The sequence below is a fragment of the Oncorhynchus kisutch genome, linkage group LG26 (assembly GCF_002021735.2).
Source record: "Oncorhynchus kisutch isolate 150728-3 linkage group LG26, Okis_V2, whole genome shotgun sequence".
Classification (NCBI taxonomy): domain Eukaryota; kingdom Metazoa; phylum Chordata; class Actinopteri; order Salmoniformes; family Salmonidae; genus Oncorhynchus; species Oncorhynchus kisutch.
Genome location: NC_034199.2, coordinates 51143696 through 51157472, shown reverse-complemented (window position 1 = coordinate 51157472; position 13777 = coordinate 51143696). Strand labels below are relative to the sequence as shown.

General features: G+C 46.2%; 1 protein-coding gene across 1 annotated transcript in view; it reads left to right on the top strand.

Annotated features, from left to right (window-relative positions):
• The first annotated feature begins 5315 nt into the window (after positions 1-5315).
• Positions 5316-13777, top strand: part of myo10l3 (myosin X, like 3) — a 186228-nt gene continuing 177766 nt past the window's right edge. Inside the window, exon 1 of the mRNA XM_031805837.1 lies at positions 5316-5608. Within this exon, the coding sequence (XP_031661697.1) occupies positions 5588-5608 (21 nt within the window). The 5' untranslated portion in view covers positions 5316-5587. The remainder of the gene's footprint in view (positions 5609-13777) is intronic.

Sequence of the window (13777 nt, the reverse complement as noted above, 5' to 3'; positions counted from 1 at the left end):
TCTGAAACACCTCATCACTCATCATTATGTCTGAAACACCTCATCACTCATCATTATGTCTGAAACACCTCATCACTAATCATTATGTCTGAAACACCTCATCACTAATCATTATGTCTGAAACACCTCTCATCACTAATCATTATGTCTGAAACACCTCATCACTCATCATTATGTCTGAAACACCTCATCACTCATCATTATGTCTGAAACACCTCATCACTAATCATTATGTCTGAAACACCTCATCACTAATCATTATGTCTGAAACACCTCTCATCACTCATCATTATGTCTGAAACACCTCATCACTCATCATTATGTAGGGAGACTGTAAAAACACTCCACATAGTGGTTAGCGGTGAAGTTTCCCTTTAAGTGGCTCGGTCTTGGACAGAGGAACGTCATTTGTAGTTAACACATGTTGGGCCACAACAGAGATGGACTATAAATGTTGCAACAGGCTTTGACCACTGACTGCAGTAGGCTCCATCAGCAGACCCACAGCCGTTACAGGGAATCAGTCAACAACAGGCTTTGACCACTGACTGCAGTAGGCTCCATCAGCAGACCCACAGCCGTTACAGGGAATCAGTCAACAACAGGCTTTGACCACTCTGACTGCAGTAGGCTCCATCAGCAGACCCACAGCCGTTACAGGGAATCAGTCAGTCTGACTGGTCTAGTCTGGACAGAGAATGAGGCTGAGCAGTGAACTACTTTTGACCAAGGCTCTGTTCATAAGGAGTGCACTATAAAGGGACTACTGTTCCATTTGGGGCACAGCCTGAGACTGAGAGGGCCTTCAGGAGCCAGAACAGGAACACTATGGCTCTACACAATGATAATTAGGAGATCAGGGCCCATATTCAAGAAGCGTCTCAGACTGCTGATCTAGGATCAGATTCTTCTCTGTCCTTATAATCCCATTCATTATCATCTAAATGACAAAACTGGTCCTAGATCAGCACTCCCTTTGTGAGGAACACAGTACCAGTTTAGGAATGCACAGCTCTGACAGCCCCAATTCCTGCCTGATAGTTCCTATATACCTACCTGATAGTTCCTATATACTGTACCTACCTGACAACTCCTATACCTACCTGATAGTTCCTATTCCTACCTGACAGCTCCTATGCCTACCTGATAGTAGATTGATGATTGTGGACTTCAGGAAACAGCAGAGGGAACACCCCCCTATCCACATCGATGGAACAGTAGTGGAGAGGGTAGCAAGTTTTAAGTTCCTTGGCATACACATCACAGACAAACTGAATTGGTCCACTCACACAGACAGCATCGTGAAGAAGGCGCAGCAGCGCCTCTTCAACCTCAGGAGGCTGAAGAAATTCGGCTTGTCACCAAAAGCACTCACAAACTTCTACAGATGCACAATCGAGAGCATCCTGGCGGGGTGTATCACCGCCTGGTATGGCAACTGCACCGCCCTCAACCGTAAGGCTATCCAGAGGGTAGTGAGGTCTGCACAACGCATCACCGGGGGCAAACTACCTGCCCTCCAGGACACCTACACCACCCGATGCTACAGGAAGGCCATAAAGATCATCAAGGACATCAACCACCCGAGCCACTGCCTGTTCACCCCGCTGTCATCCAGAAGGCGAGGTCAGTACAGGTGCATCAAAGCTGGGACCGAGAGACTGAAAAACAGCTTCTATCTCAAGGCCATCAGACTGTTAAACAGCCACCACTAACATTGAGTGGCTGCTGCCAACACACTGTCAATGACACTGACTCAACTCTAGCCACTTTAATAATGGGAATTGATGGGAAATTATGTAAATATATCACTAGCCACTTTAAACAATGCTACCTTATATAATGTTACTTACCCTACATTATTCATCTCATATGCATATGTATATACTGTACTCTATATCATCGACTGCATCCTTATGTAATACATGTATCACTAGCCACTTTAACTATGCCACTTTGTTTACATACTCATCTCATATGTTATACTGTACTCGATATCATCTACTGTATCTTGCCTATGCTGCTTTGTACCATCACTCATTCATATATCCTTATGTACATATTCCTTATCCCCTTACACTGTGTATAAGACAGTAGTTTTGAAATTGTTAGTTAGATTACTTGTTGGTTATTACTGCATTGTCGGAACTAGAAGCACAAGCATTTCGCTACACTCGCATTAACATCTGCTAACCATGTGTATGTGACAAATAAAATTTGATTTGATTTGATTTGATTTAGTTCCTATTCCTACCTGATAGCTCCTTTACCTACCTGATAGCTCCTTTACCTACCTGATAGTTCCTATTCCTACCTGATAGCTCCTTTACCTACCTGGCACTGACACATGTACTGTTGCCTATATTCAGACCGCTTCTCAGAGTGCTGATCTAAGAACAGTTTTGATTATGAATATGAATATAAGGAAAGGGGGTACCTGATCCTAGATCAGCACTGCCACTGAGACACTTTATGAGTATGACCCTGATACCTACCTGGCATGGGAACAGGCACTGTTGAAATCCCAGCTCAGTGCTCCAAACCAGAGAGAAACAATGAAAATATTAATACGAGAAGAAAGTAGAGGCCCAAACACTCCAAATCATCAGCTATCAAACCCTGTTAATACCCAGATACCCTGTCAACAAATCATCAGCTATCAAACCCTGTTAATACCCAGATACCCTGTCAACAAATCATCAGCTATCAAACCCTGTTAATACCCAGATACCCTGTCAACAAATCATCAGATATCAAACCCTGTTGATACCCAGATACCCTGTCAACAAATCCTCAGCTATCAAACCCTGTTAATACCCAGATACCCTGTCAACAAATCATCAGCTATCAAACCCTGTTAATACCCAGATACCCTGTCAACAAATCATCAGCTATCAAACCCTGTTAATACCCAGATACCCTGTCAACAAATCATCAGACATCAAACCCTGTTGATACCCAGATACCCTGTCAACAAATCATCAGCTATCAAACCCTGTTAATACCCAGATACCCTGTCAACAAATCATCAGCTATCAAACCCTGTTAATACCCAGATACCCTGTCAACAAATCCTCAGCTATCAAACCCTGTTAATACCCAGATACCCTGTCAACAAATCATCAGCTATCAAACCCTGTTAATACCCAGATACCCTGTCAACAAATCATCAGACATCAAACCCTGTTGATACCCAGATACCCTGTCAACAAATCATCAGCTATCAAACCCTGTTAATACCTAGATACCCTGTCAACAAATCATCAGCTATCAAACCCTGTTAATACCCAGATACCCTGTCAACAAATCATCAGCTATCAAACCCTGTTGATACCCAGATACCCTGTCAAAAAATCATCAGCTATCAAAACCTGTTAATACCCAGATACCCTGTCAACAAATCATCAGCTATCAAAACCTGTTAATACCCAGATACCCTGTCAACAAATCTTCACATCACAGTCTACTTCTCAGACTCCGGATGTGAAACATATGCTCTCTCTCCCTCTCCTATGCTCTCTCTCCTATGCTCTCTCTCCCTCTCCTATGCTCTCTCTCCTATGCTCTCGGATGTGAAACATATGCTCTCTCTCCTTCTCCTATGCTCTCTCTCCCTCTCCTATGCTCTCTCTCCCTCTCCTATGCTCTCTCTCCATCTCCTATGCTCTCCCTCCTATGTTCTCTCTCCCAGTTCTTCCAGTGAAGTAAGTCAATGACCTGGTCTCCTTTACAGCCCTGGATAACCCTGACTCTGTCCATTGAGGTACAATAACATATGCTTAAAAAATCAGGACCGTTTTACATGTAGCCTAGTGTCACGTGGACACCTGCTAATCGAACACCTCATTCCAAAATCATGGACATTAATATGGAGTTGGTCCTCCCTTTGCTGATATAACAACCTCCATTCTTCTGGGAAGGCTTTCCACTAGATGTTGGAACATTTCTGAGGGGACTTGCTTCCATTCAGCCACCAGAGCATTAGTGAGGTCGGCACTGACGTTGGGTGATTAGACCTGGCTCAATACTCAAAGGTGTTCGATGGGGCAGAGGTCAGGCCTCTGTGCAGGTCAGTCAAGTTCTTCCACACCGATCTCAACAAACCATTTCTGTATGGACCTTGCTTTGTGCATAGGGGTATTGTCATGCTGAAACAGGAAAGGGCCTTCCCCAAACTGCTGCTACTCCAGCCGACGCTTGGCATTGCGCATGGTGATCTTAGGCTTGTGTGTGGCTGCTCTGCCCTGGAAACCCATTTCATGAAGCTCCATACAAACAGGTATTTTGTTGACGTTGCTTCCAGAGGCAGTTTGGAACTCGGTAGTGAGTGTTGCTTCCAGGGCAGTTTGGAACTCGGTAGTGAGTGTTGCTTCCAGAGGCAGTTTGGAACTCTGTAGTGAGTGTTGCTTCCAGGGCAGTTTGGAACTCGGTAGTGAGTGTTGCTTCCAGAGGCAGTTTGGAACTCGGTAGTGAGTGTTGCTTCCAGAGGCAGTTTGGAACTCGGTAGTGAGTGTTGCTTCCAGAGGCAGTTTGGAACTCGGTAGTGAGTGTTGCTTCCAGAGGCAGTTTGGAACTCAGTAGTGAGTGTTGCTTCCAGAGGCAGTTTGGAACTCGGTAGTGAGTGTTGCTTCCAGAGGCAGTTTGGAACTCGGTAGTGAGTGTTGCTTCCAGAGGCAGTTTGGAACTCGGTAGTGAGTGTTGCTTCCAGGGCAGTTTGGAACTCGGTAGTGAGTGTTGCTTCCAGAGGCAGTTTGGAACTCGGTAGTGAGTGTTGCAACTGAGGACAGAAGCTTTTTTGTTTGTTTGTATTTTTACATGCTTTAGCACTCAGCAGTCCCGTTCTGTGAGCTTGTGTGGCCTACCACTTCACGGCTGAGCCGTTGTTGCTCCTAGACATTTCCACTTCACAATAACAGCACTTACAGTTGACCGGGGCAGCTCTAGCAGGGCAGCAATCTTACAAACTGACTTGTTAAAAGTCACTGAGCTCTTCAGTAAGGCCATTCTACTGTTAATGTTTCTCTGTGGAGATTGCATGGTTGTGTGCTTGATTTTATACACCTGTCAGCAAGGGGTGTAGCTGAAATGGACGAATCCACTCATTTGAAGGAGGGTCCACATACTTTTGTATATATAGTGTACTAAACTACTAATAATTGAAATGAAAATGATAACAAACGTCATCAGTTCATTAGATTTACGCTGCTGGTACATTGGTCCAATAAGGGCGTGGTTCATGGGCGAGTCTACCGTTTCAAGCTCCGCCTTCAGTGATATACCGGGCTCATTCATACCGGACTCATTCATACCGGACACACTACACGAGTCAAACAGACGGACGCTGTGTCTATTTGTGTTGTGGTGTTTTAAATCCCGTTTACCACTGATTTCTGACTGGGACGCTAATAGGAATTCCCTGGTTTACTCGGTGTGTGTTCCCGTTAGGAGAAGAAAGAGAGCGAAGGAAACGTCTCTCATCTTGACCTCGCGAATGGAAAGCATCAGGAAATACATGTTCGTCCTCCGCTCCTCTGTGGGACCTGGAATCTAAGATCAGAATAGTTTCTTGGAGGATCATTCATTGTAAATGGATTCTTTCTTTGTAGAGGTAAGTCAAAGTCTCTACGTGTTATATTTTTGGGAAGTTGTTGCGGCTCCAAAACATTGTTTCATTCCAAAGTGATTGTAGGAGACGGGACCGTCTTTTGTTACATCTTTACGAGCAGTGAACACTTATGTCCAGCAGTTTTTGGGTGGTATAATTAATGACTTTTTTTTGCGGTCCCTTTCGCCTGCGAAGTGAAATGATCACTGGTTATTTCTCAATGAGTAGATGCAGTTGAGCAACACATGTTTCCAGTAGTTTGTGTATAACAGGCTGCTGCTGTCTTCAGTCAGTCACCAGCATGCTGCTCTGGGACCAGTAACGAGTCAATGTGCAGGGGTACAAGGTAGATGAGGAACACAGGACAGCTCGACCACTAATCAGACCTTATTTCCTATATACGCAGAATCAGACCCGTGTAGACTTTTACCGAGAAATGACTTACTTACGACCCCCTTTCCAACAATGCAGAGTTAAAAAGTAAGGAAATGTAACGAACAAAAATGTAAAATCGTAACACAATAAACAACAGCGAGGCTATATATAATATGAGTACCCGTAACGAGTCAATGTGCAGGGGTACAAGGTAGATGAGGTAGACAGGACGCAGCTGGACTGTCTGTCGATCGGGATGACAAGTTTACAGACCCATAGTACACTCTTCTTCTGACTCGTCACACCGCTGCTGCCCCTGTTTAATATCTATCCTGCTGCCTAGTCACTATCTCTACCATATGTACACATCTACCTCAATTACCTGGTATCCCTGCACATCGACTCAGTACTGGTGCCCTGTGTATATAGCCTGGCGCCCTGTGTATATAGCCTGGCACCCTGTGTATATAGCCTGGCACCCTGTGTATATAGCCTGGCGCCCTGTGTATATAGCCTGGCGCCCTGTGTATATAGCCTGGCGCCCTGTGTATATAGCCTGGCACCCTGTGTATATAGCCTGGCACCCTGTGTATATAGCCTGGCACCCTGTGTATATAGCCTGGCACCCTGTGTATATAGCCTGGCACCCTGTGTATATAGCCTGGCGCCCTGTGTATATAGCCTGGCGCCCCGTGTATATAGCCTGGCGCCCCGTGTATATAGCCTGGCGCCCCGTGTATATAGCCTGGCGCCCCGTGTATATAGCCTGGCGCCCCGTGTATATAGCCTGGCGCCCCGTGTATATAGCCTGGCGCCCCGTGTATATAGCCTGGCGCCCCGTGTATATAGCCTGGCGCCCCGTGTATATAGCCTGGCGCCCCGTGTATATAGCCTGGCGCCCCGTGTAAATAGCCTGGCGCCCCGTGTATATAGCCTGGCGCCCCGTGTATATAGCCTGGCGCCCCGTGTATATAGCCTGGCGCCCTGTGTATATAGCCTGGCGCCCTGTGTATATAGCCTGGCACCCCGTGTATACAGCCAATATATTGTTACTGAACATCGATCCATAAGGGCATTCTTTTTAGGGGCATACCTAGTTACCTGTGACTCAAAGGACTACAGGCATGTCGATAGACGTGTGATAACCCTAGTCCTATAAAACAACCAGATTTAATTCATCTGGAATCCAACAAGTCAAGGGAGTTAAAGAATATCATTCCATGTAAACTCCCTCACTGTGACTCCATGGAATGCAGAGATGACTAAAAGATCAGGCCTCATTGGCCACTGTCCCATTTTGGTATTACATGTCCTCTTGAAGGAACATAGATGGAACAGACAAATTAGTTTCGTTATGCTCTTTTGGACCCTGATATGCAGCTGTGTGGCCTGGGGAACATACTGCTGTAAGGATGGGTTATCCTCTAAGCTGTGTGGCCTGAGGAACGTACTGCTGTAAGGATGGGTTATCCTCTAAGCTGTGTGGCCTGAGGAACATACTGTGGTAAGGATGGGTTATCCTCGAAGCCCTCTCTGTGCCTACTCACATTCTCATCTGAGCGTTTAACACAACATCCGGGGAGGGGCCAGCTGAGTGTAAGACTGTCTTCTGTGCCGTAGTCTCCTTCCTCTCTGCATGCATCTATCCTCACAATTGAGTACCCCCCTGAACCAAACACCAGCAGTCATAACCTTACTAAGTACTATTCTATGAGTACTATTCAGCATCAGTTTGACACTGAAGAGGAAGAAAGGAAATCATCCTGATATCTTCACTGTGTTTTTCATCTGATATGATTGTTCTGTTGTGGGGCTGAGACCGTGTCTTCGTGCCTCTCAGACAACTCTGTCTCTCGCACAGCCAGCAGGAGAAATCAACCATTTTACACCTTGGTTATTGAGCTGAGGGTGACGATGAGGGTGAATGCCAGAAATGTATTTCTAAATGTCATTTATTCTCTCTATGGGACGGCTGGTATTCACAGGTAAAAGCACACTGGCTCATACCCCCTAACTCTTCTCCGGGAGAGGGTTCCTTCCGTCGCTCTCAACATTTTCCCCCTTCAGACGTTCCCATCTTGGGATTCCCAGATTCCCAACCCTGAACCTTAGATTCCAGGTCATAGCCATCGCTCTCCTCTCTCCCCTCTGCTCAACCCCATCCCACAGGCCTGAGGTGGCAAGGCATTAGGTTTCACACCCTCAACCCCTCTACATTCTCTCCTCTCATCATAAAACAACTCCTGCAGACATAGCTGCCAGTCCTCTGACTCTGTCTTAGAAGTAGGAACCATGTGCTGGTATGTTGGGTCAGACTCCGCATTCTCTGGTTACTGAGTCACTGAGTGGTAACATTTCTTCTCCCTCGATTGTAACTTTGTCATTTCCTCCCGCATAGCTGAGATGTATTGGCTATAGAGGACATCCTGAAGTCATTGCCTGTTCCTCTGCAGCCAGACTGCTCTGTTCAGAGAGAAAGGCAAAACAATAAAACGAGGTTGCAGGTTCCTGCTTTAGACATGTCATTGGTTCCTGCCCTGACAGTCAGTGCCATTGGCCACACCTACTCTGTTGTTGTCAAGGGTGACCGTATGGCACTTTAAATGTATTCTTGTCTATTTATGCGAGACATTTATTAAATCAAATCAAAGTTTATTGGTCCTGTGATACAGGGTGTAAACGGTACAGTGAAATTCTTACTTGAAGGCTCTCATCAAATCAAATTTATTTATATAGCCCTTCGTACATCAGCTGATATCTCAAAGTGCTGTACGGAAACCCAGCCTAAAACCCAAAACAGCAAGCAATGCAGGTGTAGAAGTTTCACTCAACAGTGCTAGGCACATTTATATAAAAATCCCACAATAAGTAATAAATAAAAGTAGTACCAAAAAAATAGTAATGTTTGAAAATGTAGCGTTGGCTCTACTACACCGGCGTTGGCTCTACTACACCGGCGTTAGCTCTACTACACCGGCGTTGGCTCTACTACACCGGCGTTTGCTCTACACCGAGAAATAATAACGGGTGTTTGTGTTGACGGTTATGGTTGATTATTAGTCAGCCAAATGACCACCGTCACCGTAATAATAAAATATTTATAGTACCAGTCACGTTTGGAAACCTACTCATTCAAGGGTTTTTATTTTTACTATTTTCTACATTGTGGAATAATAGTGAAGACTTCAAAACTATGAAATAACACATATGGAATCATATGGAAACCCAAAAAGTTTTAAACAAATCAAAATTGATTTGAGATTGTTCAAAGTAGCCACCCTTTGCCTTGACAGCATTGCACACTCTTAGCATTCTCTCAACCGTCTTCATGAGGTAGTCACCTGGAATACATTTCAATTAGCAGGTGTGTCTTGTTAAAAGTTAACTTGTGGAATTTCTGATCTTAATGCATTTGAGCCATTCAGTTGTGTTGTGACAAGGTAGGGGTGGTATACAGAAGATAGCCCTATTTGGTAAAATACCAAGTCCAGATTATGGCAAGAACCGCTCAAATAAGCAAAGAGAAACGACAGTCCATCATTACTTGAAGACATGAAGGTCAGTCAATCTGGAAAATTCTTCAAGTGCAGTCGCAAAAACCATCCAGCGCTATGATGAAACTGTCTCTCATGAGGACAACCACAGGAAAGGAAGACCCAGAATTACCTCTGCTGCAGAGGATACGTTCCTTCTTTAGCCTGTCTCCTCCATCTACACCGATTTAACAAGTGAGTGAGTGACTGACACTGGTTGCAGAGGGAGAGCGGGACAGCAGCAACCATGCCGATTCACGCTAGTTAAATAACATGGAAGCTAGAAGTTTGTCAATCATCTGAATAAATAGTACCTGTCTTGACTGCATCAAACAATAGAGAAGCTAGCTAGTTAACGAGCAGCTAGGCTAATTGAGGCGACATGCGAGTAGAGAAGCTAGCTATGCGAGTAGAGAAGCTAGCTATGCGAGTAGAGAAGCTAGCTATGCGAGTAGAGAAGCTAGCTATGCGAGTAGAGAAGCTAGCTATGCGAGTAGAGAAGCTAGCTATGCGAGTAGAGACGCTAGCTAGGCGAGTGGCGACGCTAGCTAGGCGAGTGGAGACTTTAGGCTGCTACTTAATAATCTGAACAGAGTGTGTATTTGTAATTAGGATGACTGGGAGAAAACGCATGTTACCTCAATTAGCTAGTCAGCGAGCATTGCTCGCCTGAGGTAGAGTACTGTATGACAAGCTGTAGACCACACCATCTACCAAGAGAGTCTGTATTATTCGTAGCTGTCTTTTTACCACAAAGTGAAGCACTAAGACCGCTCTCAACCAACTCTATAAGGTCATAAGCAAAGAAGAAAATGCTCACCCAGAAGCGGTGCTCCTAGTGGACGGGGACTTTTACACAGGCAAACTTAAATCAGTTTTACCAATTTTTATTATTATTATTTTTTTAACCTGCAACCAGGGGAAAAATATTCTAGACCACCTTTACTCCACACACAGAGATGCATACAAAGCTCTCCCCCGCCCTCCATTTGGCAAATCTGACCATAATTCTATCCTCCTGATTCCTGCTTCCAAGCAAAAATCTAAAGCAGGTTGTACCAGTGACTCTCTCAATACAGAAGTGGTCAGATGACGCGGATGCTACACAACAGAACTGTTATGCTAGTACAGACTGGAACATGTTCCGGGATTCATCCAATGGCATTGAGGAATACACCACCTCGTCATCGATGCACTTATTGATGTCGTCCCCACAGTGACTATATGTACATACCCCAACCAGGAGCCAACAGGCAACATCCGCATCGAGCTAAAAGCTAGAGCCACCGCTTTCAAGGAGAGGGAGACTAATCCGGACGCTTATAAGAAATCCCGCTATGCCCTCAGACGACCCATCAAACGAGCAAAGTATCAATACTGGATTAAGAGAGCCGGTGTAGTAGGATTCAGATGCTTGTCGGATGTGGCTTGAAAACTATTACAGACTACAAAGGGAAACCCAGACGCAAGCTGCCCAGACGAGCTAAATGCTTTTTTATGCTTGCTTCGAGGCAAGCAACACTGAAGCGTGCACAAGGCACCAGCTGTTCTGGATGACTGTGATAACCTCCTCGGTAGCCGATGTGAACAGGTCAACATTCACAAAGCCGCTGGGCCAGACGGATTACCAGGACGTGTACTCAAAGCACGCACGGACCAACTGTCAAGTGTCTTCACTGACATTCTCTTCCTGACCTAGTCTGTAATATCTACATGTTTAAAGCAGACCACCATAGTCCCTGTGCCCAAGGAAGCAAAGGTAACCTGCCTAAATGATTACCGCTCCGTGGCACTCACGTCGGTAGCCATGAAGTGCTTTTGGAAGGCTGGTCATGGCTCACATCAACAGCATCCTCCCGGACACCCCAGAGCCACTCCAATTCGCATGCCGCCCCAACAGATCCACAGATGATGCAAACTCCGAACTGCCCTTTCTCACCTGGACAAAAGGAACACCTATGTGAGAATGCTGTTCAACGACTACAGCTCAGCGTTCAACACCATAGTGGCCATGAAGCTCATCAATAAACTAAGGACTCTGGGATGAAACACCTCCCTCTGCAACTGGATCCTGGACTTCCTTACGGTGGTAAGAGTAGGCAACAACATGTCTGGCATGCTGATCCTTAACACAGGGGCCCCTCAGGGGCGTGTACTTAGTCCCCTCCTGTATTCCCTGTTCACCCACAACTGCGTGACCAAACACGACTCCAACACCATCATTAATTTTGCTGATGACACAACAGTGGTAGGCCTGATCACCGACATACGATGAGAATGTCTATTGGGAGGAGGTCAGAGACAACAACCTCTGTGAGCAAGACAAAGGAGCTGATCATGGACTACAGGAAAAGGCGGGCTGAGCAGGCCCCCATTCACATCGATGGGGCTGTAGTGGAGCGGGTCGAGAGTCCACATCACCAAAGAACTATCACGGTCCGAACATACCAAGACAGTCGTAAAGAGGGCACGACAATCTTTTCCCCCGCAGGAGACTGAAAAGATTTGGTATGGGTCCTCAGATCCACAAAAGGTTCTACAGCTGCACCATCGAGAGCATCCTGACTGGTTGCATCACTGCCTGGTATGGTAACTGCTCGGCATCTGACCGCAAGGCTTTACAGAGGGTTGTGCGAACGGCCCAACACATCACTGGTGCCAAGCTTCCTGCCATCCAGGACCTATATAATAGGTGGTGTCAGAGGACAGCCCATAAAATTGTCAGACTCCAGTCACTCTAGCCATAGATTGGCACCTGGTGTGGTTGATAGGTGATTTGTGACTCAACTGCAGCACCCCTGTACAAGGTATTTCATTAAGTTGCCATTCATCAGTCTGTTCTCTGGGCCATATGGTTGATTGATCATAACGACTGTGTTGTCTCTAGCTCCATGTTTCTATAGTAACCTCTTGTAACCATCTAGACAATGGGACAGAGTATTTTCAGGTTGCCCCCCCAGCCTTCCTCTCCTCCTCAGTTACTCTGCAGTCCGCTGACCTTGCCCCCTCCCCTCTAGTCTACTCACTGCCTGGTTCTGTCCCCTGGGCCTTGGTGGTGCTACATTTAGCTTGCTGCATTAACACAACAGTGGAATAGGTGGTGCTGCTGCCTGACTGCTTTGTCTCTCTAATGGCCTGCTATCATTACACCAAAAAGCACAAAGGGAAAAAGGCCACTGGACAATATAATGTGGAAGCAATGAACTAATGTATTTTTAAGTTTCCCTTCAGTTTGTGCATTCTCTGATCCATAATGACTCCTTGTGGATGGAGTTCTTCAATGTGCTCTTTACTCCGGTGATGTAAATGACAAGACCAGGTGTTATTTGAAGTAATATCCAAATGCCTTAATTAAAACGTGTTGCCTACACAGCCACACTACCCAGTTCCTGTGTCTGTCCTGCAGCACGTGGAGGTGCATGTTTTTAGTATTTCCTGAGGATTGATGTCAGAGGCCGAGGCATAACATTGTCTAGGGTTGAGCTCTAGGGTTTCATCTTCACAGAACACAGGCTTTACAGATCTATTCATTTTCATGCCCTGTTGGACAAACGACTCTGATCTCCTCTCCTGTTGGACAAACGACTCTGCTCCCCTCTCCTGTTGGACAAACGACTCTGCTCTCCTCTCCTGTTGGACAAACGACTCTGCTCCCCTCTCCTGTTGGACAAACGACTCTCCTCCCCTCTCCTGTTGGACAAACGACTCTGCTCCCCTCTCCTGTTGGACAAACGACTCTGCTCCCCTCTCCTGTTGGACAAACGACTCTGCTCCCCTCTCCTGTTGGACAAACGACTCTGCTCCCCTCTCCTGTTGGACAAACGACTCTGCTCCCCTCTCCTGTTGGACAAACGACTCTGCTCCCCTCTCCTGTTGGACAAACGACTCTGCTCCCCTCTCCTGTTGGACAAACGACTCTGCTCCCCTCTCCTGTTGGACAAACGACTCTGCTCCCCTCTCCTGTTGGACAAACGACTCTGCTCCCCTCTCCTGTTGGACAAACGACTCTGCTCTCCTCTCCTGTTGGACAAACGACTCTGCTCTCCTCTCTTGTTGGACAAACGACTCTGCTCCGCTCTCCTGTTGGACAAACGACTCTGCTCCGCTCTCCTGTTGGACAAACGACTCTGCTCCGCTCTCCTGTTGGACAAACGACTCTGCTCCGCTCTCCTGTTGGACAAACGACTCTGCTCTGCTCTCCTGTTGGACAAACGACTCTGCTCTCCTCTCCTGTCGGACAAACGACTCTGCTCTCCTCTCCTGT